This window comes from Lissotriton helveticus, chromosome 3_1, assembly GCF_964261635.1.
Source record: "Lissotriton helveticus chromosome 3_1, aLisHel1.1, whole genome shotgun sequence".
In the NCBI taxonomy this organism is placed as follows: domain Eukaryota; kingdom Metazoa; phylum Chordata; class Amphibia; order Caudata; family Salamandridae; genus Lissotriton; species Lissotriton helveticus.
The window spans coordinates 1,788,455,785-1,788,482,819 of record NC_136061.1 but is presented as its reverse complement, the minus strand read 5'-3'; the positions used below and the strand labels follow the sequence as shown (position 1 = coordinate 1,788,482,819).

General features: G+C 44.8%; 1 protein-coding gene across 2 annotated transcripts in view; it reads left to right on the top strand.

Moving 5' to 3' along the window:
• LOC144823812 (uncharacterized) overlaps window positions 1–27,035 on the top strand; it is a 230,014-nt gene that overhangs the window by 83,762 nt on the left and 119,217 nt on the right. For both annotated transcript variants that reach the window (XM_078682665.1, XM_078682667.1), the window contains one exon: window positions 2,106–2,185. In XM_078682665.1, coding sequence (XP_078538791.1) covers window positions 2,125–2,185 — 61 coding nt within the window. In that variant the 5' untranslated portion in view covers window positions 2,106–2,124. The remainder of the gene's footprint in view (window positions 1–2,105; window positions 2,186–27,035) is intronic.

Here is a 27,035-nt window from a genome sequence, read left to right as displayed (position 1 = left end):
AAGTACTTTGTGAAACCCTTGTGATATGTTTACATAAAATTGCTGAAGCCAGAACAGAATTACGGCCTTGCAGATATTTTGAATTAGACATACACCCATATGAATTGATATTATAGATATTTTAGAGTGCCGAGGTTCACATGTTATCGATTTGCTCTTTCGAAGTGTGCTGCATAATGCAGCACATGTGGAAAGAGCAAAAAACAAGGAGAAATTAATACTTTTTCTCCTATCACCCTTCTAATGATTGACTAATCCAAGGCGTTTGAATGTTGCTGTTTTGGTGCCGCCTCAGCCTTGTATATCTGGGGCAGTGTCAAAAAGCACTGGGTGTTGCGATGGAACACACACAGCAACACCTATTGCATGCACCTTTGCCGCAGAGGACTGAGGCGGAAAGGAGCATGTCTACAAGGCGGCGTTAAGGAAAGGAGCATATCTACAAAGGAGCATATCTACAAGGTGGTGTTAAGCCACATTAAGTGGCTTAGAGACACCTTGTAAAATGGGAAAAGATGCTACGCCACTAGAGTGTCGAAAAAAGTGATACTTTGGTGGCAATTGGGGCATGTAAATATGCCCCCAATGTCTCAGAGTGGTCCTTGGTTGAAGAAATGTGCATGAAGCTAGTCAGATGAGATAAAAAAAAATGCAGGATTACTTAGAAGTATGGCAGTATAAGGCCTTAGCCAGAAACTTGGTGTACCCACCTGATGAGAGAAACCCATAAAAGATTCCATGTGTAGATGGTGGTGGATGTGACAAGTATAAGATGTTTACGATTGTTAGCTCTGCAGTAATGGTCCAACACCCTTTGTTTGTTATTTCTTGAATTTGTGGAACCTTACAAACTGTCATAAAATATACATTTTTTTAAAGGAAGCATTTCATGCTAGTCCCAAATGTTTAGGGGTGTTGCCACTCTCCATCTTCCACCTTTATATTGGCTTCAGACATTCCTTGTTATGGTCAATTTCTATGGTCCACCCAATATGGCAATGGCAAAGGCTCTAGTTTATGACCAGTCTCTAACAACTTGCCCCTTCTGGTGGTTCCAGACAGTCTCAGGTATGGTCACTCTCTATTGAATGTATGAATAACACTCGTAAAGGGTGCAGCTGCTTCCAAAGAAGTTCCCCAGCAATAATCCAGTAGACTGATATAATTTGGCCTTTTTTTAGAGTTCCCTAAACAGATATGTTTTCAGTGCAAAGATGAAATACTTTTCCGATTCTAGGTCTCTCAGCTCTTTTGGTAGGGAATTTCATCTCATTTATTCACTGCCTTGTGGCAGTTCATAGGGGTCAGTTTCAAGCTGGTCTCTATTCCAAAGCCCTTGTGGTTGCTCTAATGCTTACCATGTACAGTCAATTTATGTATCCACTCCTCATTTTGTCACCAAATGTTCCTGAGCAGGACCAGTTTCCGTGCCCCAATAACCACCTGTTATTTCTACAAGAAGTGTGTTGGACCAAAAGTTACTGTGTAGACTCATTCTATCGGTAAAGGCTCCAAAGCTTCTTGGAGATACTTTCTTTCTGAATGCCTCATAATACCACCAGATGTTCCCAGGTTACTCTCAGGTATCTTGGTAACACTAAATGTTACCTACTTGGACAATTTCTTTACACTAGCTCCTAATGCATCACTATTCTTTCCCCTCAAATGGTTACTTTGTATCACACTACACCCTCATGGTGTTTTCAGTGAGTACGAGGTATGATCACTCCTTGTCCCAGCTACTCATAGTGGCTCCAAGAGCTCCTAGTGGCATGTGCTATCGATTCCTCATCCCTTGGGGTGTCATAGCAGGTTCCAAAGTATGGCCATTCTCTTGATCCCCCCTCACTTAATAGAAGCTCCTATGGGTACCATGGATAGTCACTCTCTATCTCAAATATTTCCTGGTAGGGGTAAAAGGTTTGATGTACGATCCCTCTCTATTACTTCACCTCTCAAAGTTGCATTAATCGTTCTGATGTATATTGAATCTCTGCCTCTGACCCCCAGTATTAACAAGGGTCATTCTCTTTGTCCCAACCCACTCCTCTGCGGCCTCTCTGCACTGGTAGATTACCACTGAAGATGTTATATGTTTGTTTCAGGTGTGAGCCTGAGGTGGATATGAAGATGCTGCTAGTCCTTGCACTGCTATTCGCCTGCTTTGGAGAGTCATATCCAGACAGTAAGTGCCAAGCTCATTAATTTATCCTGACCAGTTGTGACTTTGGGATGCCATGAGTCTGGACAATGTATGGATTTCTTGTCTGACGTGAACTGTGAGAGGTATGCAGTACCTGATATATCATGTACCTCATAAATACATACAAATTAACATGCAGGGTGGGTCCATGTGCCTGTCTTACAAGTGGCCACGTCACAAGGTTGCCTGACAAGTGCCTAATTTACCACACTGCCTGTTAGACTTCTAGAAGTGTGATATGTTACTAACTGCCCTAGCACTACTGCCATTTCATAACCATATCTGGAAACTGACTGATGCTGCTCCAGCCCTGCTCACCGTTCAGAGATGCACCTGACTTCACTGATCTGTCTTACTCCTGCTAACCTTGAGGCAGGGCTATGTGAAATAAAATTAGAGGTCAGTTGCCATGCCTCCATGGGTGGTGCATAATGTGCCATGCCAATGTCACTAGTGGCATATTGTACTAACAATAAATAAACAAACCACATCCCTTTCTTCATGTGGCTGCATGTTCAGAATTCGGAGCAGCCCTGAAAATCCCAATGAGAGTTCATTTGAAGCTTCAAGCCCAGTCAGGTCTTCAGGAGGCTGGATATATTCTCTTGAATGTCTCCCTCTATCACTTGAGGTATAGACATTACAAGAAAGAGTAGGGCTCTGGGGAGGGGAAGGGTGAGGAACCTCGGGTCTGTGCACTGATGCACCTTGTCATAATGGGCTCAGAATGGATCACTGCAGGCCAATGGAGGGCTTCTCTGCTTGGCAGGGTGAAGAAGCCCTGACCAGGCCCGGGTTTAGAGCTCTGACTGGCCTGTGGCATGAAGCTTCCATCCCTTGGGTCCATTCCTGGGCCGTCGTGTCGCAAAGTATCGGGGATGGGGTTCCACAGGCCCGAGAAGGCCACCCCTGCCTGCTCATGTTAAAATGCTCTAGGTAAGAGCTCAGGCAGGGGCAGGGTGAAAGCCCATGATCCTGGGCCCCATTTCCCAGCCTACTGTGTCCCGAAGAGCCCAGGGTGGGGTCCCTTGGAACAGGAAAACCTCCTCTGCCTGCCATGGGTCAAGAAGCAAGCACCATGTCAGGGCTCTGGCTGGCCTGGGGCTGGTAGCCTCCATACCTTGACTCCGTTGACTAGCCAATCGTGTTGCAAAATGCCCAGGACTAGGTCCCAGTGGCCAGGAAGGCCTGTCCTTGTTAAGTAGCTCCTTGGACCTATGTCAAGGTCAGGGGTGGAAGCCCCCAGCCCTGGTCTCTGGCCTGCCATGTCTAAAAGTGACTGGGATGTTGTACTCCTGGCCCCGGAAGGCCTCCGCTGCCTGCCCAGGTTCAGATGTTCTTATTGGGCCTGGGGTTAGAGCTCTGGTGAGCCCTGGCATGTAAGCCTCCAGCTCGGGCTCCATGTTCCAGCCCCCTGTGTCACTTAGACCTTGGGACGAGGTCCCTCAGATCCGAGGAGTGCTCCTCTGCATGGCTGGAAGAAAATAATCTGTCCGAACCCCATGTCAACAGCTCTGTGAGGCCACCGACAGCCCTATGCATGAGGCACAGCCAAGGCCCTGAGAACTATGCCAGCTCATTGCCACTCTTTGGGCGATCATAAACTGCTTCATAAGACATCTTCCTGCAAGCTCAGCCATCTGGTCGCTCTTTGCCTGGCCTTCTGGTCACATATGCCAAAGGAATGAATGATGCCCAAATAGCTAGTCTGCCCTGGAAGTCCAGATGAGGGCTCATTTGATTCTTCAAGCCTAGCCAGGGCTTCAGGAGGTCTGACACATTTTTTGATGTCCTGTCCAGCAAGTGCTGCTGGTTGATCATGCCAGTAACATATGCTTGGCTCAAATATTAAGCCATGTACAAGTAAGTAAACACAGCTGGTACAGTGAAACTGCGAATGACTCCTTAAAGCAGTTATGGTTCCTGTGATTGCTCCATCTGTTACTTGGATAATTGTGGTATTTCTAGAGCTCATACATGCTGATGAGCCTGACCTCCCAGGATGCCTGCATTACCCAGGAGGCCTGCATTACACCAATACCAATCCGGGCTCGTCCAGCTGCTACCGTGACTCTAGATAACCTCGGACCAATCGCACATCTGCTTGATTGCAATAATATATTCAGATGCCTGCCTTCTCAATTTTCAATGTTACTTTCTATGCCTAACATGGTGACTACAAGTAAAAGTGAATCAGGGTTCGATTCCAGATGCGAGAGCATACGAAGCAGCTGCCATATACAATGAAGGCAGCAGGCACGCAAATTAACCACTTCTGTCTCATGGGGGTAGTGACAAAAACATAACAATATAGGGCTTCTTCAAGACCCTGCAATTGGAATGAGTACACCCTAAATTCTTTAGTATTGAGCCATTGAAGGTCAAATCTACTGCTAGCAGGTATAATACTTTCAGCTTCAATATTGTATAATAAAGCTGCTGCTGGAATTAAGCTGGCAATATGCTGCAAGGTAAGCTACTGCCTGTCCCACCCGTGGTCTCTCTGCATCCTCTTGATTCTCTTGACTGAGGTGTCCTCCATGGTCAGACCCCAAATCACCCATCACCAGTCCCCTGGTCCTACAGTTTAGGTACACCTTAGGTGCACCTGACCTTTCTCACCGTGGCAAGGTGGGTGGGCAACCGATCTTCCCCAGGCATGAAAAACCAGGAGTGCCTGGCTTCATGCTATATGTTGCTTACTGGTGTGTCTCATGGATGCCCGCACTGACTGCATTGGTGCCCACTTTTACGTCTGTGACTGAGATAGCCCCCACCTGTCCACAGATGCTGGTATCCATGCTGGCTACTGTGGGCTTTGGTCTCCAATCTGGGAAAGGGTGCACTGCAGTGGTTATCCCTGTGCAAAAAGGGTCTCCCTTTTTCAGCCCATTAAGTCGGTCTGGCTTCCCCACCCTTTGGCAACCAATTTCAGATCAGATGTGGTTCCCTGCTGAGTTTAGGCATATTACTAAGTGGAAGTAAAGAATCCAGCCAAAATTCATTCAGTAACAGCCAGCAAAAAGGGAAGAGTGTGGAGCCAAATCCTTATCCGGTGATAGGCTTGGGAAATGTGGCATACAGAACATTGACTCTCTGGTATCGCTCAGGGGTCCCAACCCCTTCTGATTGATGCTCAGCGCATGTACAGTTTTAGGTCAGTAGCGATCCCCAGCATGAGAATGCTCAGTTCTTCATGGAGTCGTATTGCTTGGGAGTGCAGCAGATTCAACATCTCCAACCCTTCCCGGCAATTCCCTGCCCCTCTCACAGTGAGAAGGAGAAGGCCCTCTGCTCCTAGTGCGACTGTCAATTGGGGCAACTGTGCTCAGTGCGCTCCAGTCACATCATGTGTCGGTCGGAGGTTGGCAAACCAGATAACTAGAGAGCCAGCAAGCAAAGCTTACTCTGACTTGTGCCTCGCACCAGGTTAATAGTCAAGAATTTTTTTCTCTCAGTCAGGCCCAACAGGACAGGAGGGTAGGTGGGGGCTTAACCCTTCATAGCTCACCAGGCTCAGGCACTGGGAAGGTGGAAGGCACCTACCTGGGTAACACCTACTCTATGAACTGAGGTGACAGTCCCTACCCAGGGCATAGTGGCTGAAGCCCGGGGAGGACACTTATGTTCTTCCATGGTTTAGAGCAGAAACAGGACCTCTGTGCATATCCCATGGCATATCCTGTGGCAGAATGGGATTGTACCGAAGAGGAGTTTGGGATTCATACAAGCTGCCCAGTTCCAGTAATCACCAATGGATGGCAGGTGAAGTCATGGCTTTCACCTAGAAGGGCCGTTCTCCACAGGCCAAGGCTCCGGGCACTTAGCAGGTTCTCTTTGTTATCTGTGGCAGGGCGGAATCATGCCAAGGGGAGCCTGGGGCTCCTGCGGGCTGATAGCTCCTGAAATCCAACATGAGAAGCAGGCAAAGCATGGCTTTTGTCTGGAAGGCCTAATCCCCAAAGGCCAGGGCACAAGGGAAGGGCAACACTCACTAACCACAGCAATGAGGACTTATGAGATGTCTGGGACCACTGCAGACTTTACAGCTCCTGTAATCCCAGTGGACGACAGGTGAAGCCATGGCTTTTGCTTAGGAGGCCCAGTCTCTGCAAGGCACTACAGACCGCAAAAGCTTGCCAGGTTTCAAGATGTGTACCAGTCTGACATTTAATTTCAAAGGCCATTCAAGCCAAAGGACAAGTGTGTGTGAACATTTAGTGAACCATGTCACCATCTAGTTTGAATTCGGCGCAGTCTTAACAATGTCAGTGGTAACTCACTCTGTCTCAGCTCGTACTGACCTTTCGAAAAAGGACCTTACATATCTTAATTTAATTAAAGCTACTCATTAATCAGTGGTGTGTCTAACACCTTTTTACTGCACCCCTGCATTTCTGCCCTTTTGGCATTGCTCTTCCTATAATGGTGTTTCTAATGCTGTCCTATGCACTCTTGATATGAGAATGACTCCAGTGCAACCCAACTGGTTCTGTCCTATCATTCCCAACCAGCCACTTTTCAATTCTGTCCGGTGAGCAAATTTAGTATTTTACTGCCATCCAACACCAAGGTACTCAGTTCATCAACTTTAAAATTATGAACTATGGTACTTTGACTGGCACATGTTCCCTATTGGCCTTCCAGCAGTCCTGACAAGAATCCTCCTGATATCTCTATACGTTTAGCCCTGTGACTAAAAATTCACATTAGCTTTATCTGAAAGTTAATAAAGAGTGAAACAAATTGATAAGGACCTTAGACAGCATTTGAGCTCACTTCCCGGTTTGAATGCTAATACTGAAAGATGATTATGCAGGGGAAAATAAAATACTATTTTCCTTTAAAAACAATTCCCAAAGTTCAAACTCTAATATTTTCCAAATTAAATTAGATGAAAACGTTTCCCAAGCACTGAACTAGATACCTGATAGGAAAGAAGCTGGCATCGTATGACGCAAATAGTTTTAGGTCTGACCTAAAGAAAGATTTTGCTGTTTTGCCAGCTCTATGTTTTCCAAAAAACCGCAAACAAAAAAATACATACATGTATCGGGTTTGCCAATCAACACTCTTTCATCATTGGTCTGTGGACAAGTCACTCAAAATAGACTCCCTAGCAGAAAGTATAGATCAGCAGAGCAGCCAATTTCAGGCACGGGATGCTTTCACTTTGAGTAATTGCATGTTGTCCCTATTCGTGTACACGCACACCTAAAAAATAGTTCCACAAAAATAGAAATTGTTAGACACTTCCACTTCCCAATGACGGATACATTTAATTACCTATGTATAGTAGGGTTACATTACATCAACTATTTTAACAACTCGCAAGACATTTATTGTACAATACAATGATCATTCCTGACTATAACCCAGTTTTGGTATATTTATTTTTTCCCACTGAAAATTGCTGCAATTCAGTGGATTAGGTAGAGTGCATATGCAGAGTCTGAGGTTGAAGTCACAGACCTTCACAGAATTGTGATTGAGATTTCAAATACTTGTATCTAACTTGTAAGAAACCCCTAGTAACTACTTGTGAAAATGCATCTCCCCTATTGGAGTATTGTATAATCACTGTCAGCATGCAGTAAACACTCCTCTCAAATCAAAGACAAAGGTTACACCTAATGAAACATAAACAGCCAGAATAAGCCATGTAATTGTACTTTTATTTGGAGTGAATTATAGTTCCTATGAATAGTAGGGTATGATCAAAAGCTAAAAAAGCAAAACAAGAAATGCAAGGAAAACTATCATTTTGACTCATCGTTTGGAAACAGTTTTGTTAAATAATCAATCCTATGAAAAAAAAAAAGCAGAAATGAATAAAATAGCAAAAGTGTATATGCAAATTTATATAATAAACCCACACCCTTTCAGCTTGGTACAGGTCATTTGAAGCAGGTGATTCTGACTTGAGCTGGACGTTTGCAGCTTCATACAAGAATTGCAATGCTTTTGTATCTGACTCATTAGGGACACCTATCAATGACTAGTGGGACTTTGAGTTCATGTAAGAATATCAAGGTTTTTGCTTTTGACTAGAAAGGGAAACCTAATAATGGTTTGTGGAATTGCATCATTGTGGAAGAATTTCAATGCTTTTGCATTCGACTTTTGAGGGACACCCAATGATGACATGTAGAACTACACCTTCATGAAACAATATCAATGTATTTGCATTTGACTTTTAAGGAACACCTAGTAATTATGCTTTTGCATTTGACTTGTGAGGGACAACTAGTAATGACTTGTGAAACTGCACCTTCATGAAAGAGTATGAAATATTTTACATTTGACTTGAAATGGATACCTAGTAACCACTAGGTGAATTGCAGCTTCATAAAAGGGTTCCAATGCTTTTACATTTGGTTCAAGAGTATACGTGAACAGGGACTCTTGCAGTCCGAAACACGTAGGTGGAAGACCTACAAGAAAAAAACAGCGGAATTTAAAGAGTGGTGTGTGGCGTGTTTCTTATACAAGAAATCTTGTTTTTGCAAATATTGCGAGTGTGTCCCTACTCTCGCCGCCAGCACCGGCTTCACAGAGCTCCCCCCACTTGGGACATTTGCTTGATAATATATATATATATATATATATATATATATATATATATATATATATATATATATATATATATATATATATATATATATATATATATATATATATCACAGCTCCAAACATCCACAAACGATCAGTTTGTATAGAAAGCAGCACACGCAGGGGGTAGTTCCTCAAAAGATTTTAATGGGGAACCTCACAGCATACGACGCGTTTCGCCAGAGGGCTTCGTCAAGTTATGCAAAGAGCCGAGGCGCTCAACTCATTTTTAAACCAACAATCTTGCTTCCGCATATATATACATACATACATACATACATACATATATATTTGGCGGCTGTCCTGCCGTCGAGGGAGCACCACACCACTAAAGGAGGCCAGGAGTTCCAATCCTGTGGAGCTCTTTTCCGGGGAATGCTTCTTCAATTTTGGTCACCCCGCAAGATTGTATGTTTTGGCGGCTGTCCTGCCGTCGAGGAAGCACCACACCACTAAAGGAGGCCGGGAGTTGCAATCCTGTGGAGCTCTTTTCCGGGGAATGCGGACCTTGGATCAAGAAGGACTTTATTTTCCTGGGGCTCATGTGGAGCTATAAATACTGCATACATTTAAAAGGAGCATCCATTTGTGGCAAAGAGAGGAGTACTACATTTCCCACAAACCCTCACGTACTGTTCATTCAGAACAGCTGATCTAACGGCGTACGATATGGGAATAAAGGGAGGTGTGGCACGCAATGCTCCTTTTGACCGCGGAAGCCTCTGAATAAGTGATGTTCACGAAAGGTGTCAGGCAACCGGTCTCATGCTTTTAAAGGACTGGGAAATGAAGCCGTTTAACCAATAAATGCTTTTACGGGGAAAAGCGGTCCTCCTCCGAGTGCTTCTTCAATTTTGGTCACCCCACGAGCCTGTATGTTTTGGCGGCTGTCCTGCCGTCGAGGAAGCACCACACCACTAAAGGAGGCCTGGAGTTACAATCCTGTGGAGCTCTTTTCCGGGGAATGCGGACCTTGGATCAAGAATGACTTTATTTTCCTGGGGCTCATGTGGAGCTATAAATACTGCATACATTTAAAAGGAGCATCCATTTGTGGCAAAGAGAGGAGTACTACATTTCCCACAAACCCTCACGTACTGTTCATTCAGAACAGCTGATCTAACAGCGTATGATATGGGAATAAAGGGAGGTGTGGCACGCAATGCTCCTTTTGACCGCGGAAGCCTCTGAAGAAGTGATGTTCACGAAACGTGTCAGGCAACCGGTCTCATGCTTTTAAAGGACTGGGAAATGAAGCCGTTTAACCAATAGATGCTTTTACGGGGAAAAGCGGTCCGCCTCCGAGTGCTTCTTCAAATTTGGTCACCCCGCGAGATTGTATGTTTTAGCGGCTGTCCTGCCGTCGAGGAAGCACCGCACCACTAAAGGAGGCCGGGAGTTCCAATCCTGTGGAGCTCTTTTCCGGGGAATGCGGACCTTGGATCAAGAATGACTTTATTTTCATGGTGCTCATGTGGAGCTATAAATACTGCATACATTTAAAAGGAGCATCCATTTGTGGCAAAGAGAGGAGTACTACATTTCCCACAAACCCTCACGTACTGTTCTTTCAAACAGCTGATCTAACGGCGTACGATATGGGAATAAAGGGAGGTGTGGCACGCAATGCTCCTTATGACCGCGGAAGCCTCTGAAGAAGTGATGTTCACAAAACGTGTCAGGCAACCGGTCTCATGCTTTTAAAGGACTGGGAAATGAAGCCGTTTAACCAATAAATGCTTTTACGGGGAAAAGCGGTCCGCCTCCAAGTGCTTCTTCAATTTTGGTCACCCCACGAGCCTGTATGTTTTGGCGGCTGTCCTGCCATCGAGGAAGCACCACACCACTAAAGGAGGCCGGGAGTTCCAATCCTGTGGAGCACTTTTCCGGGGAATGCGTACCTTGGATCAAGAATGACTTTATTTTCCTGGGGCTCATGTGTAGCTATAAATACTGCATACATTTAAAAGGAGTATCCATTTGTCGCAAAGAGAGGAGTACTACATTTCCCACAAACCCTCACGTACTGTTCATTCAGAACAGCTGATCTAACGGCGTACGATATGGGAATAAAGGGGGGTGTGGCACGCAATGCTCCTTTTGACCGCGGAAGCCTCTGAAGAAGTGATGTTCACGAAACGCGTCAGGCAAGCGGTCTCATGCTTTTAAAGGACTGGGAAATGAAGCAGTTTAACCAATAAATGCTTTTACGGGGAAAAGCGGTCCGCCTCCGAGTGCTTCTTCAATTTTGGTCACCCCACGAGCCTGTATGTTTTGGCGGCTGTCCTGCCGTCGAGGAAGCACCACACCACTAAAGGAGGCCGGGAGTTCCAATCCTGTGGAGCTCTTTTCCGGGGAATGCGGACCTTGGATTAAGAATGAATTTATTTTCCTGGGGCTCATGTGGAGCAATAAATACTGCATACATTTAAAAGGAGCATCCATTTGTGGCAAAGAGAGGAGTACTACATTTCCCACAAACCCTCACGTACTGTTCATTCAGAACAGCTGATCTAACGGCGTACGATATGGGAATAAAGGGAGGTGTGGCACGCAATGTTCCTTTTGATTGCGGAAGCCTCTGAAGAAGTGATGTTCACGAAACCCGTCAGGCAAGCGGTCTCATGCTTTTAAAGGACTGGGAAATGAACCCGTTTAACCAATAAATGCTTTTACGGGGAAAAGCGGTCCGCCTCCGAGTGTTTCTTCAATTTTGGTCACCCCACGAGCCTGTATGTTTTGGCGGCTGTCCTGCCGTCGAGGAAGCACCACACCACTAAAGGAGGCCGGGAGTTCCAATCCTGTGGATCTCTTTTCCGGGGAATGCGGACCTTGGATTAAGAATGACTTTATTGTCCTGGGGCTCATGTGGAGCTATAAATACTGCATACATTTAAAAGGAGCATCCATTTGTGGCAAAGAGAGGAGTACTACATTTCCCACAAACCCTCACGTACTGTTCATTCAGAACAGCTGATCTAACGGCGTACGATATGGGAATAAAGGGAGGTGTGGCACGCAATGCTCCTTTTGACCGCGGAAGCCTCTGAAGAAGTGATGTTCACGAAACGCGTCAGGCAAGCGGTCTCATGCTTTTAAAGGACTGGGAATGAGGCTGTTTAACCAATAAATGCTTTTACGGGGAAAAGCGGTCCGCCTCCGAGTGCTTCTTCAATTTTGGTCACCCCACGAGCCTGTATGTTTTGGCGGCTGTCCTGCCATCGAGGAAGCACCACACCACTAAAGGAGGCCGGGAGTTCCAATCCTGTGGAGCTCTTTTCCGGGGAATGCGGACCTTGGATCAAGAATGACTTTATTTTCCTGGGGCTCATGTGGAGTTATAAATACTGCATACATTTAAAAGGAGCATTCATTTGTGGCAAAGAGAGGAGTACTACATTTCCCACAAACCCTCACGTACTGTTCTTTCAGAACAGCTGATCTAACGGCGTACGATATGGGAATAAAGGGAGGTGTGGCACGCAATGTTCCTTTTGATTGCGGAAGCCTCTGAAGAAGTGATGTTCACGAAACCCGTCAGGCAAGCAGTCTCATGCTTTTAAAGGACTGGGAAATGAACCCGTTTAACCAATAAATGCTTTTACGGGGAAAAGCGGTCCGCCTCCGAGTGTTTCTTCAATTTTGGTCACCCTACGAGCCTGTATGTTTTGGCGGCTGTCCTGCCGTCGAGGAAGCACCACACCACTAAAGGAGGCCGGGAGTTCCAATCCTGTGGATCTCTTTTCCGGGGAATGCGGACCTTGGATTAAGAATGACTTTATTTTCCTGGGGCTCATGTGGAGCTATAAATACTGCATACATTTAAAAGGAGCATCCATTTGTGGCAAAGAGAGGAGTACTACATTTCCCACAAACCCTCACGTACTGTTCATTCAGAACAGCTGATCTAACGGCGTACGATATGGGAATAAAGGAAGGTGTGGCACGCAATGCTCCTTTTGACCGCGGAAGCCTCTGAAGAAGTGATGTTCACGAAACGCGTCAGGCAAGCGGTCTCATGCTTTTAAAGGACTGGGAATGAAGCTGTTTAACCAATAAATGCTTTTACGGGGAAAAGCGGTCCGCCTCCGAGTGCTTCTTCAATTTTGGTCACCCCACGAGCCTGTATGTTTTGGCGGCTGTCCTCCCGTCGAGGAAGAACCACACCACTAAAGGAGGCCGGGAGTTACAATCCTGTGGAGCTCTTTTCCGGGGAATGCGGACCTTGGATCAAGAATGACTTTATTTTCCTGGGGCTCATGTTGAGCTATAAATACTGCATGCATTTAAAAGGAGCATCCATTTGTGGCAAAGAGAGGAGTACTACATTTCCCACAAACCCTCACGTACTGTTCATTCAGAACAGCTGATCTAACGGCGTACGGTATGGGAATAAAGGGAGGTGTGGCACGCAATCCTCCTTTTAACCGCGGAAGCCTCTGAAGAAGTGATGTTCACCAAACATGTCAGGCAACCGGTCTCATGCTTTTAAAGGACTGGGAAATGAAGCCGTTTAACCAATAAATGCTTTTACGGGGAAAAGCGGTACGCCTCCGAGTGCTTTTTCAATTTTGATCTCCCCATGAGCCTGTATGTTTTGGCGGCTGTCCTGCCGTCGAGGAAGCACCACACCACTAAAGGAGGCCGGGAGTTACAATCCTGTGGAGCTCTTTTCCGGGGAATGCGGACCTTGGATCAAGAATGACTTTATTTTCCTGGGGCTCATGTGGAGCTATAAATACTGCATACATTTAAAAGGAGCATCCATTTGTGGCAAAGAGAGGAGTACTACATTTCCCACAAACCCTCACGTACTGTTCATTCAGAACAGCTGATCTAACGGCGTACGATATGGGAATAAAGGGAGGTGTGGCACGCAATGCTCCATTTGAACGAGGAAGCCTCTGAAGAAGTGATGTTCACGAAACCGGTCAGGCAAGTGGTCTCATGCTTCTAAAGGACTGGTAAATTAAGCCGTTTAACCAATAAATGCTTTTACGGGGAAAAGCGGTCCGCCTCCGAGTGCTTCTTCAATTTTGGTCACCCCACGAGCCTGTATATATATATATACATATATATATATATATATAGGAGCGTGAACAAGCCGTAAAGGTGAAACGCGTTGACTTTTTTCCTGTCAAGAATAAAGGATTAACTACAAACGCTGAGTGTCCAGGTTTACTTCTTGATGTGAGAGGTTATTCGGAGAAAATATGTATATATATATATATATTCAACAACAAAAGGACTAGACTTGGAGAGCCACACACCTTGTTGGTTGCTTTTATTCCTGCAAGGCAGCTCTGCTGCAAACCAAGAAATGCACTGAAATTCATCTGCCAATATTTTCAGTCCTTACGCGTTTCGAGCGCCATGCTACTCTTTGTAGTCCCGCCCAGTGGGCGTGTCCGCACATTGCATTCTGGTAAGTAGAGTTCCTGTAAAAGAAGAGTCTTTGTGTGAAACGGCTGTTGGTTCCACATTACATAGTTTAAAATACCTCAGTAGGTTTTCATTGCAAACCGCAGTTCTGGCAGGGCTGTTTTGTTCCTTACGTGCAGAAAGCACCAAGGCTCCATATCGCTTTGTTAAGCAACTCGCTGGACACTGCTTCTTGTGCAGGTGAGCTCTCCGCGACCCTGGAAGGCCGCAATTAGATTCAACAACAAAAGCACCAGACTTGGAGAGCCATACACCGTGTTTGTTGCTTTTATTCCTGCAAGGCAGCTCTGCTTCAAACCAAGAAATGCACTGAAATTCATCTGCCAATATTTTCAGTCCTTACGCGTTTCGAGCGCCATGCGCCCTTGATCACAGGTGTTTGGCAAATCTGGAAAAACAAGATACCGTCTCTCTACTCTTTGTAGTCCCGCCCAGTGGGCTTGTCCGCACATTGCATTCTGGTAAGTAGAGTTCATGTAAAAGAAGAGTCTTTGTGTGATACGGCTGTTGATTCCACATTACATAGTTTAAAATACCTCAGAAGGTTTTCATTGCAAACCGCAGTTCTGGCAGGGCTGTTTTGTTCCTTACGTGCAGAAAGCACCAAGGCTCCATATCGCTTTGTTAAGTAACTTGCTGGACACTGCTTCTTGTGCAGGGGAGCTCTCCGCGACCCTGAAAGGCCGCAATTAGATTCAACAACAAAAGCACCAGACTTGGAGAGCCACACACCTTGTTCGTTGCTTTTATTCCTGCAAGGCAGCTCTGCTTCAAACCAAGAAATGCACTGAAATTCATCTGCCAATATTTTCAGTCCTTACGCGTTTCGAGCGCCATGCGCCCTTGATCACAGGTGTTCGGCAAATGTGGGAAAACAGGATACCGTCTCTCTACTCTTTGTAGTCCCGCCCAGTTGGCGTGTCCGCACATTGCATTCTGGTAAGTAGAGTTCCTGTAAAAGAAGAGTCTTTGTGTGATACGGCTGTTGATTCCACATTACATAGTTTAAAATACCTCAGTAGGTTTTCATTGCAAACCGCAGTTCTGGCAGGGTTGTTTTGTTCCTTACGTGCAGAAAGCACCAAGGCTCCATATCGCTTTGTTAAGTAACTCGCTGGACACTGCTTCTTGTGCAGGGGAGCTCTCCGCGACCCTGGAAGGCCGCAATTAGATTCAACAACAAAAGCACCAGACTTGGAGAGCCACACACCTTGTTCGTTGCTTTTATTCCTGCAAGGCAGCTCTGCTTCAAACCAAGAAATGCACTGAAATTCAGCTGCCAATATTTTCATTCCTTACGCGTTTCGAGCGCCATGCGCCCTTGATCACAGGTGTTTGGCAAATGTGGAAAAACAGGATACCGTCTCTCTACTCTTTGTAGTCCCGCCCAGTGGGCGTGTCCGCACATTGCATTCTGGTAAGTAGAGTTCCTGTAAAAGAAGAGTCTTTGTGTGATACGGCTGTTGATTCCACATTACATAGTTTAAAATACCTCAGTAGGTTTTCATTGCAAACCGCAGTTCTGGCAGGGCAGTTTTGTTATATATATATATATATATATATATATATATTTCGAACAGCGTTTGATCCTTCTTCAAGGAAATAACAGTGCAGGACACCTCTGGATGCTTAAGTTGATTTATTTAAGGCAAAAAAATGTGAGCTGCCAACCGACGCGTTTCGCCAGCTACGGCTTGGTCACGGTGAAGCTACAAACGTGGACGTTTTATATACATACAGTTTCATAGACATGAAAATAGGACTTCTGCCTGGATAATCCTGCATTCCAATGGCAGACATCTTAAGCTGGTTAAAGCAAACTTTGTGTAATTTTGATAAATCAAACAAGGAAAAAGCATTTTTCCGTTCATGAAAAACACTCTAAATACTATTTATAAACATACAAAATATGTACAATAAATTCCTAACGCAATTTCATTTTTTCTGGAAGGCGGGGTGGTCCTGGATCACCGGGACAGCCGACGCTGTTATCGCAGAGTCAAGGAAGGGCACGATAAAGAAGTTCCCGATTATTATTTTGCGGTGGCGGAGCCGAGTAGAGCGGCAATATCACTGCTCTTACGACGCGTCTGGGTGCTCGCACACAGGATTGTGTGCCGATAACATCGCAATCCAAGGCAGAGGAATGGCAGCTCAAATTGAAGCTAAAAGAAAAGAAGTATCAAACAAATTGTTCTTTACAGAAACAACACCAGGAGGGAACGGAAATGACGGTTTAAATCCAATAGAACACTCCCTATTGAACAGCGAGGTACAAGCACAACAACTATTTGATAAACTTGAAAAACTTTACCGCAAAGAAATGTCTAAATGGTGGGAGGCGGAATCGTTGCAGAAGTACATAGATGTGGGCAGAGTCCCCAGAGGCTTAAGAATCTATACTATTCCAACCTATGAAAATCCGGACCCAGAGATGCTGGAGGAGTGGTCCGGCAACTCAAAAGACTGCTCAATCACAATGATGTGGATTTTAATAAAATACACCCTCAAAGATAGAACAAGACTTTTGGAAGAAATAGACAAGGTTTTTTCTGAAATAATGAAACTAACCACCAAAGAAAAAATCGAGGAATTTGTACTCAAGCACAGCGACCGAGCCACCAAATCAGGTTCATGAAATTTGTCAGGATTAGAAATTATGGTGGGCAGAGGATCCTTTTTAGTAGGACAGGTAACTAGGATGAGTATTTTTAAAGCTGTAAGGCATTTTAGCTGAGTGATATCTGTGGCCACTGTGGCTTAGTGAAATTTACGAAAGGACCCTGATACATGCCGATGAGAAGGAATTATATGATTTGCTGCTGACTGCCTTTACAAAAGTTAAAAGCAGCCATGTTGTTTTAGGTACACTTTGCCTGTGTCCCGGGTTAGGGCCATACATATAGGTAAGTATGATGTTTTATATTTTTTCCCTATTTATTACCAATAGTTAGGGAAAATTGTTTAAAGGTTTAAGATAGTTAAAAATAATATGTATGGAGTACTGCAGGATTTCATAGGAAGCACCTTAGCAATAATTTACAGATTTAATTCCATACAAAAAAGTACTGCTGTAATACCTACACATTACCACACTACTTAATGTTTTTTAAAAATAAATTTGTTAAAAACTTATCAATACACTGCACTACACTATATTTCACCAATACAGTGTACTACAGTGTATTTGCAATATTTCCTATATGTTTTTGATTATTTCATTAACTATACAGTACTTTGAAGGTACTATTGCAGTTCTCTGCAAACTGTTTTAAAAATATGTGCAAAAATAGAAATACATTTCACTACATACTACCACTTGAATAAAGTGGGAATAAGTGAGGCACCACAATAAAACCTATGATTTATCTATATCTAACGCTCTTCCCCAGACAGCTGCAAAAGTGTACTGAAAAACTACATGGCTACCTTCTATATTTTGTAAACCTTGCCATTATCCAAATATGTACTACCTTATCATCAGCATGTACCATGAAATACTACAAAGTTACCATGCTATGCTGTAGCTATAACTATTTTGACACTTATAACTTTAACACTTCTTAAACTATTTACAGCTACTTCCAAAAATTACCATTTACACCCCATGGTCTATAATCTTCTCACATTTAATCTGCATCTGACCACCTACTTTGACACTATGTCTGTTTACAGTACCAGACTCCACTTTATGCCAGACCGCTTTACACCACTCCACTCTACACCATTCCACTTTATGCTATTCCACTCTACACTGCTCTACTCTACATCGTTCAGGTATCGTCAACTCGACTTTACACTACTCCACTGTACAATATTACACTCCAACTCCACTCTATTGCACAAAACTTCGGTCTTTGTCACTCCACTCTACTTTATTCCACTCTACACTATTCCACTCTATGCACCTCCACTCTATGCCACGGCAGTCTATGACACTTCACTGTACGCTATTCCACTGTATTCCACTCCACTCTATGCCACTCTACTTAACTCCACTATAGGTCACTCCAGTCTATGACACTCATCTGCATGCTATATTTAACACTCTAATCTATGCCCCTCCACTCTATGTCACTCTAGTACACAATACTCCAAAACCTCTCTATGCTATTCCACTGAATGGTACTGCACTCTACACCATTCTACTCTATTATATTCCACTATTTGCCACTCTGCTGTATATCACTCCACTGTACTCCACTACACTCAATGCTATTTCACTCTACACCACTGCACTCCATTCTATGTCACTCCTATCTACACCACCCCACTCTACGCAACAACACTCTACACTATTATATTGTATGCCACTATCCTCTACCGCACGCCACTCTACCCACTCTACAATGCTTCACTCTACAATATTCCACTGTATGCCACTTCACTCACACCACTGTATGCCACCCCACTGTATGCTATTGCACTTAATGGCACTCTCCTTTAACCACTCCTCTCTACACTATTCCACTGTATGCCATTACACTATACCACACTCCCTATGCCACTCTACTGTACATCACTAAACTGTAACTTACACTTCTTTGTCACTCTACTCTGTGCTATTTCACTCTATGCCACTCCATTTTATTCCAATCTACTCTACGCCACTCCACTGTACGCTATTCTGCTCTACGCTACTCCAGTCACCAACACTTGACTCAACACCACTCAACTCTACACCATTCCACTGTATGCTTTCCCACTCTACGCCGCTTCATTCTACACCACTTCAGTTTACGCCTATGCTATTCCACTGTACGCCCCTCCACTATACCACACTCCACTCTACTCCATGGCACTCAATACAACTCTACCGTATGCTATTCCACTCTAGGACATTCCACTGTATACTACTCAAGTCTTTGCCATTGCAATTTACACCAATATACTCTATGGCACTCCACTGTAGGCTATTCCTCTATATGCAATTCCACAGTCCAACACTCCAATATACACTATTCAACTATATGCCACTTCACTCTATGCCACTCCGCTCTAGGCTATTCCACTGTACGCAACTACTACACTGCATTCCACTCCACTCTATGTCACTCCACTGTGTGCCACTCCCTCCACACCATTCTACTGCTACGGTACGCTATTCCACTCTACATGACTCCACTCTACAACACCCACAGTATGTTAAGCCATTCTATGCCACTCCAGTCCATGCCATTCCACTCTTTGCCACTCCACTCCACTGTGCTACACTCCACTCTATGCCACTCCTCTCTACGCCACTCTAATGTACACTATATCACTTAAAGCCACTCCACTTTACACCACTACATGCTTTGGGACTCCAATGTACCATATCCCACTGTATGTAACGTCCCCGTATGACACTATACTCTATGCCATTTGGCTCTATTCCCTCCACACTTTGTCACTTCACTCTATGCTGTTCCACTGTTCGCCAATACACTGTACCCCACTCCACTTTGCTCCACTCCACTGTGCAACACTCCACTCTACGCCACTCTACTGTACACTATTCCACAGAAACCTACTCCACTGTACACCACAACACTCTGCCCCGCTACACTCTATGCCACTCCACTGGGTGCAGCTTCACTTTACTCCACTCTACTGTACGCTATCCACTCTACCCGACTCCACTCTACACCACTCCACTGTATGTTATTCCACTTTAAGCCACTCCAGTCTATGACATTCCACTTTACGCCATTCCATTGTTCTTCACTCACCTCAATGCCACTCTACTGTATGCTACTCCACTGCACACCACTCCACTGCACACCACTCTATGTTCCTCCAATTACACTATTACTTTGTATTACTTTGTACTATATTCCAGTCTGGGCCACTTCATTGTATACACTCCAGTGTGCACCACCCCACGCCACTCCACTGTACACAACTACACTCTATGCCACTCCACTATATACCACTCCCCTCTATGCCACTCAACTATACACTATTCACTATTCCTCTATATGCAACTCCACTCAACACCATTCCTCTCTCCCCACTACACCCGCCCACTGTATACTATTTCATTTTGCACCACTGCACTATATACCATTCCACTCTACACTTTCCTACTTTACGCTATTTCACTATATGCCACTCTACAGCATGCTATTCCAGTGTGTGCCAATCCACATAATACGTCTCCCTTGTTCACAACTTCACTGTATGCTATTCCACTGTACATACTCTACTTTACCACCTTTCACTCTACCCCACTCCACTGTGTGCTCTTTCACAGTACACCACTCCACTTTACATCACTCGAGCCAATGCTAATCCATGGTACTCCACTCTATGCCACTCGACTCTACCCTATTCCACTGTTTGTAATTCCACTCTAAGCTATGCCACTCTATGATGCTCCACCCTATACCACTCCTCTCTTTGCCATTCCACTGTACGCTATTCCACTATACAGCATGCCACTCTACACCACTACACTCTATGCTTATTCCAATGTATGGCACTCCACACTACCCAACTCCACTCCACTCAACCATTCTGTACTCCACTCTACCACACTATTCTCCACTCTATAACACTCCATTTTACAATAGTGTACTCCTGTCAAAGTGAGTGTACAGCACTCTACTTTACTTTATGCCACTGTACACCACTATATTCCAGTGTACCACACTCTACGCAACTCACTCTAAGTTACTCCACCCCACTTTACTATACTCTACTCTGTAGGACACTAATTCTCTCTACTCCACTGTACTCCACTATTGCACTGTACCCCTTTCCAATGTTTGCTACTTTATGCACTCAAATCTACGACAGTTTATGCCACTCTACTCTACCACATTGTACTGCAGTCTACTCTACTCCACACCACTCCACTGTACAACACTGTAATCCAATCTGTGGCACTCCTCTCTACTCCACCTTACAACACTCTACAACATGCCAGTTCACTCCACTGTGTGACACACGACCCCAATCTACAGCACTTTACTCCACCATATGCCGCGCCATTCCAATCTACTCCACACCAATCTGCTCTAAAACACACTAATTTACTCTATGCTATGCCACTCTACTGAACTCTACTCCACTCTATTCTACTTCACAACATGTTTCCTCCCTCTATGCCACTGTACAACACCCCACTCAACACCACTCCACTTTACCACACACTACTCCTCTCCATGTAACTGCACTCTACAAGACTCTGCAATACTCTGCACCACTATACCACACTCTACTTCACTCTATATCCCTACACTGCCTTTCAACACTCTACTCCACTCTATCACCTACACTCCACTGTACAACATTCTACTTCACTTTACAGCACCTTCCAACACTCTACAATACACCACTCCACTGTACTGTATAATACACCACTCCAGTTAATAGCAGATTACTCTACTGTACGCTACGCCTCTCCACTTTACTGCACTCTGCACAACTCTACTGTAGAATATGCCACTTCACTCTATGACAGTTTACTCCACCACGGCCTACGCCACTACACTCTATAACACTATGATATACAACACTCTCTTCCACTTTACTGTACTATACTCCACATAAGCACACTCCACTCAACAACACTGGGCTCTACGATTTGAAACACGTGTGTTAAAAAAAATGTAATTTAATGAATAAACCAAAAGTCAAACCTCTGTGACAGTTAGAACAACTTTATTTATTCTTTCTATACAAACCAAACTTAAAGTCCCCAAGATTAGAAAGTCTAAAATTATAGTTATACCGTAAATGTATAATTTACGCTCCAAGTTTGAATTACTATACTTTTATTTATTCTTTCGATACAAACCAAACGTAAACTACATAAACATTAGAAATTGTAAAAGTTATAGTTATACCTTAATTTTCTAATTTACGCTCCATCTTCAAAATATTACAACTGGTTCAGCTCCATACACAGTGTAGTCAACTCGAAGGCTACACTACATTAACTATATCTTGTGCCTTCTCCATGATCTACTTATACACTTTCATATTAATTCACTTATACCTACTGAAACTATAAAATTCATAACAACACCTATGACATCACAAATCAAAATATTTGTTAGAACACAGTCCATGCTACTGTGGTGAGTTATAGTTAGTGTAATGTGACTACCAAGTTCACTACACTGTAAATGGAGGTGCAGGAGGGCTCTCACCAAACAATGCGTAGGGGCAGTGGGGGAGAGCCCCAGGGTCCTCAGAGCCCCATCCGACTCACACAATTTGCGGAAGCCGTCGTTGCTTCTGCTCAGTAGGAGCAGTTATTTTGTGTGCTCTCGCCATGCAGGACCTATGTGTGTTTTCCTGCCTGCAGGAGCATGGACAGGGACGCAGAAGTTTCCTCCCACCTGGTGAGAATATTTTTTAAATCTTCCACTGATATGCCTTTCCTGCCTGCGCTCCTGCAGGCAGGGATTGCATGCTTGCTCCCGCCCTGCTGGTGCCTTAACATGCTACTGCCAGATGAGAGCAGACTTGTATTTCCCAGCCAGCACTAATGTGGGCAGAGAAACTTCTGTTTCCCAGGAGTGGGCTCCCCAGGACAAGGTAATTGGTTCATCCTCCAGGAATAGGGTCCCTTGGACCTTAACAGGCAGAAGGGCCCATCCAGGAAGAGGAGGGGGGGGGGCTCATTGATAGATTGCACTTTTTTATAAAGTTTTGCTACACTTTTATAGATCATATATAAATTTGCAGCAACATTTTGAAAAAGTGTTTTTGGCCCCAGGCCTAGGTGGTCAGCGTAATCCTCCCCTGTTCCTTCATGACTTTGTTTTTCCTTTTTCCTAGTATTACGTCTTAGACCTAAGATTGTTCCCACCACATCCTTGGTGATGTGGTGGCAGATAATAAAATCTGTTGGGTCAATGGACTCTTGTGGTGTGATGTATACAAAGTAATTGAGCTAGATATATAGAAGTGTGCAGTTCCTTTGACACAAACAAAGTATTACTAGTGTGTCAAGTTAGTGGAATATGCTCCAATAGGAGCAAGTGCCTTCACACAACCTGAAAGGTGTCATGCTTCATCATGTGGGCATGCTCCTCGTCGGACCCGTTCTGCAATGCCCAACGGGAACCCACAAAGTGGCTCTTTGCCATAGATCTTTTGATACTGCTTTTTGATGAAGAGAGGATATGTGGGGTGTAAGGTGTGTGTAGTGTGGTGAAAGTGACTTAAAATACGACGAGTGGTTCTTGGTTTGAGTACATGTTACTAGTGAAGCTCATTGCCCTAACTAAAAAATGTTAGTGCTCGTATGAGATACAATGGTCCTACGAGCAGTCATGATTAATTTATGAAATGTGTGGTCAACATGTTTCTTGCTTTTATAGCTTAGATGGGTCTGTCGGCAATTCATAAAGACCAGAGAAAGCTAACCTACACTACTGCGTGACTAGTTCAAGGTGTATTGTGGTAATCCTAATAATCAGTCACAACATAAAACACAAAGCATGATTTTAACTTGCTCATCGCCCTGATCTGAAAGACAAAACATTACAAACAATACATGCAGTTTATACAAACTTATTTCGGTTGTGGCCAAAGTAGGGCTCAATGCAGCGTTGCAAATTGCATTTTATACTTGACTGCTAGGTCAGTTCTGAGCCCCAATGTGTGGTTTGTGGTGACAATTTGTCAGGGGAGTAGTGAGGGAAGGAGGGGAAAGAGAAAAGGAAACACACACCTCTCATGTACCAGCATACACTCTACATTGGACTGCAGTGGTAGACTCAATGTGATGTTAAAGATCACAGTAATCGTATGGTCTCTGTACTTTTTTGTTGTCTCGATGCATTCACCAAGCGTCTTTAGTATGGAGATGCTTGTGAGCTAACTGGTTTCAAGACTAAATGCCCCAGTGTAAATAAATTCATGCTTGTCAATGGAGGCTACATGTCGTTGTTAGACGGTACCATACCTGTGCGCACACAGCCATGCCACTTGAAAATTCACCTACCCGTCTTTGGTCTGTATCGGGCCAATCGGAGATAACCAGAGGAAACTGCTCATTAGCGACCCATGGTTAGGAGATGCACGGCACAGATTAACAGAGTTTGTACATCTTACCTCCGGTCTTGCACACTGTCTTGCTGCAGCTTGAAACTGACTCAATGGTGGAGTACTGTGACCCTCTGCACCCACCCCGGCTCTGGACACCGTGACAGCGCTGTCCATTCCAGGCAGTTAAATAAAGTTTGTTTCACTTCCTGTTAGTGGTTTACAAAGACTAATGCGTGAACCGTGGTTGCCATCTTAAGGAGGGTGGGCGAGCCGACAGGTTAATCTTGGTTATCTTCTGCCGGGTACCGCTTCCCAGTCCTGCCTTGTATCACGAATCAGGTGTGACACTAACGGATTTCAGTGTGGTGTTCTGCATCACCAGACTGAAATGCTTTGTCACATGCTTTTAATGCCACTGAAACTGGCTACGCGGTGGTGCTAGCGTGCCGGCCCTGTGGTTCGCAGCAGACTTGCCGCCAGCAGATTCTAGCTCATAAACAGTTAAGGATGTAATTCTGCTACTCCTCAGCTCTGGCTGAGTCACTGCTGCAGTATTAAAATGTTACAATTGCGGCTTCACTCAGCCGCCGGCATAATTAATTATTCCCTGGCCACCTGTGGTGCCAGGCAGTAGGCTGTCTGAGTCACTGAGTGACTGACACAGCCCACACTTTGCCGATTAAACACCAGGGGTGGGGCCAGCCCATTAAGTTCGGATGTGACCTCACGCGGACCGGTCCTGCACTGCAGGAGGTGAGGTCACCAGAGAGAAGCAGCGAGGGGGATACAGAGTGTGTCAGTGGAGGTAAGTGCGCTAGCGCTGCTGCACCAGTCCTCTGACTCAGCTGTTGCTGCAGTGCATAAATAATAATACCACAAGGGAGCCAACCGCTGGACGACGGCAGGCAGCGCGCATTCGTCTCGCACTGTTACAGACGGAGCAAGAATCTCGGGCGCTGCGGGGCGTCTGCAGTCAGCAGAGTGACTGGTGGTGCTCTGCTGCAGTCGGTCATCATGTGCTGTGCCAGTGCGCCATGACCCCACCACAATGACCCCGTGCGGCTCACAGCCGCCGGACCGGGACTATACCGTGTCGGTGTGAGACAGTCAGGCTTAACTGAAAGGTAAGTTTTTACTGTCTTAGTAAGTTTAAATTTCGTACTTACTTAGTTTCCGCCAGTGGGCAGGCGCTGCTGCAGCCACTAGTAACTAGTAGTCTCAGACTCAGACTGTCACTGTGTACTTTTAGCACGAGCCGAGCGCACAAACGCTGCAGATCATGACATCTCAATTTCCGACAGTAAAATCTGCAGGCAGGGCTGCCCGACTCTTCATTCTATCTGACTGTGGTTTATCTGCAAGATGACAAGATCTGCATTTATTTAATCTTAATCTGCAGGCCGAGCGACAGGGCTGCTCTGTGAGACATCCTTTAGAGGTCATGATTGGGCACCAGTACAAACTAAACTGAGAGAGTTTGTCTTCAGACAAACATGAATTCCCGCAACGGGTGGTCCTAGAGTTACTTTGGAAGCCCTTACCTTAACAATTAAGACAATCTGAAGGAGGTAAACTCCAGTAAGGTACTTTCATCTATGTGCGGAATGCCCTAGCTCTATTTCCTAGAACAAATAAGTTGGGCAGGTGTTGTGCTTGGTGTAGATATTATGTACATATGGACTTTAAAAGAATATTATTTATTTTATGCAAATGACAATCTGTTGGATCCAGTAAAGTATTTTTGTATTTAACTGTGCATGTATCAGTATATGTTCACAGAACTTTACTAAAGTACTGCTATTGAAAGACTTGTTTAATATACATGGTTACGCATTTGTTTACAGTACAGGTTACAGGAGGGAGCACTACTGGGTTAGTGCCCTTCCATTTCTGGTGCTCTGCAGCAGTTTCAAGAAGTTCCTGGAGTTTCTTGTTGCTCAAATGGCTGTAATTTCTCGTGAAAAAGTGCACTCATAGTCGTTGAGATGTCACTCATAATTTCACTGAAATTATAAAAAAAATGTCACACATGGAAATCTGAAACCTTGGCAGCTATGGCTTTCTATTGGTGATTATAAGACTAGTGCATGTCCTGTTGTGGCCATTTTAGGGAGAGCAGGTGGGTATATAGATAATTTTTGACTACTTCATCTTGGATATGATTAGCCCTTGTGTAAACATCATATTTAACCAACCCATCGGAATATGGTCATGTTTTTATTATTTTCTCTACTTCCAATGAAATCAAAAAAATGTGAGTGTACTGTGGTCAAACTTGTAATACTACACAGTGTGACAACGGTTTTGGAAGCAGTCCAGACCCTACTCATCTATCATGCTCTTTTGGGTTTCTAAGAGCTGTGATGTGACTCATACATTTGAGATGATTTGTTGGGCTGGGTGGAAATATTGTTACACCACTAGGCGGAATTATGGAATAAATGTGTGGAAAACGCACGCACATCCTGAGGGTCTGTTTGCACGGGACAGGGGTCCCTCATGCCTGGGCAGGCTCCCAGATCTCCCGGCCTGGCTGGGTTGAGATGCAGGGACTGGCCCCGGGGCCTGAGTTTCAGTCAGGGCCTGGAGTGTGGGAGCACCCGTACTGCGGCCTGCACAGTGTCCATCTGCCTGGGACAAGGGTCCCTGGTGCAGAGCCCCTGAGCCTTGCAAGGGCAGGCGGGAGCCCTACGGCTATAGCTAGCCTCGGGGCAGGCAGATGAGAGTCATTCCGGTCCCGGCCATCTGGTCGCACCTTTCCCCTCGGACATCTGGCCACACGCAATGCTTT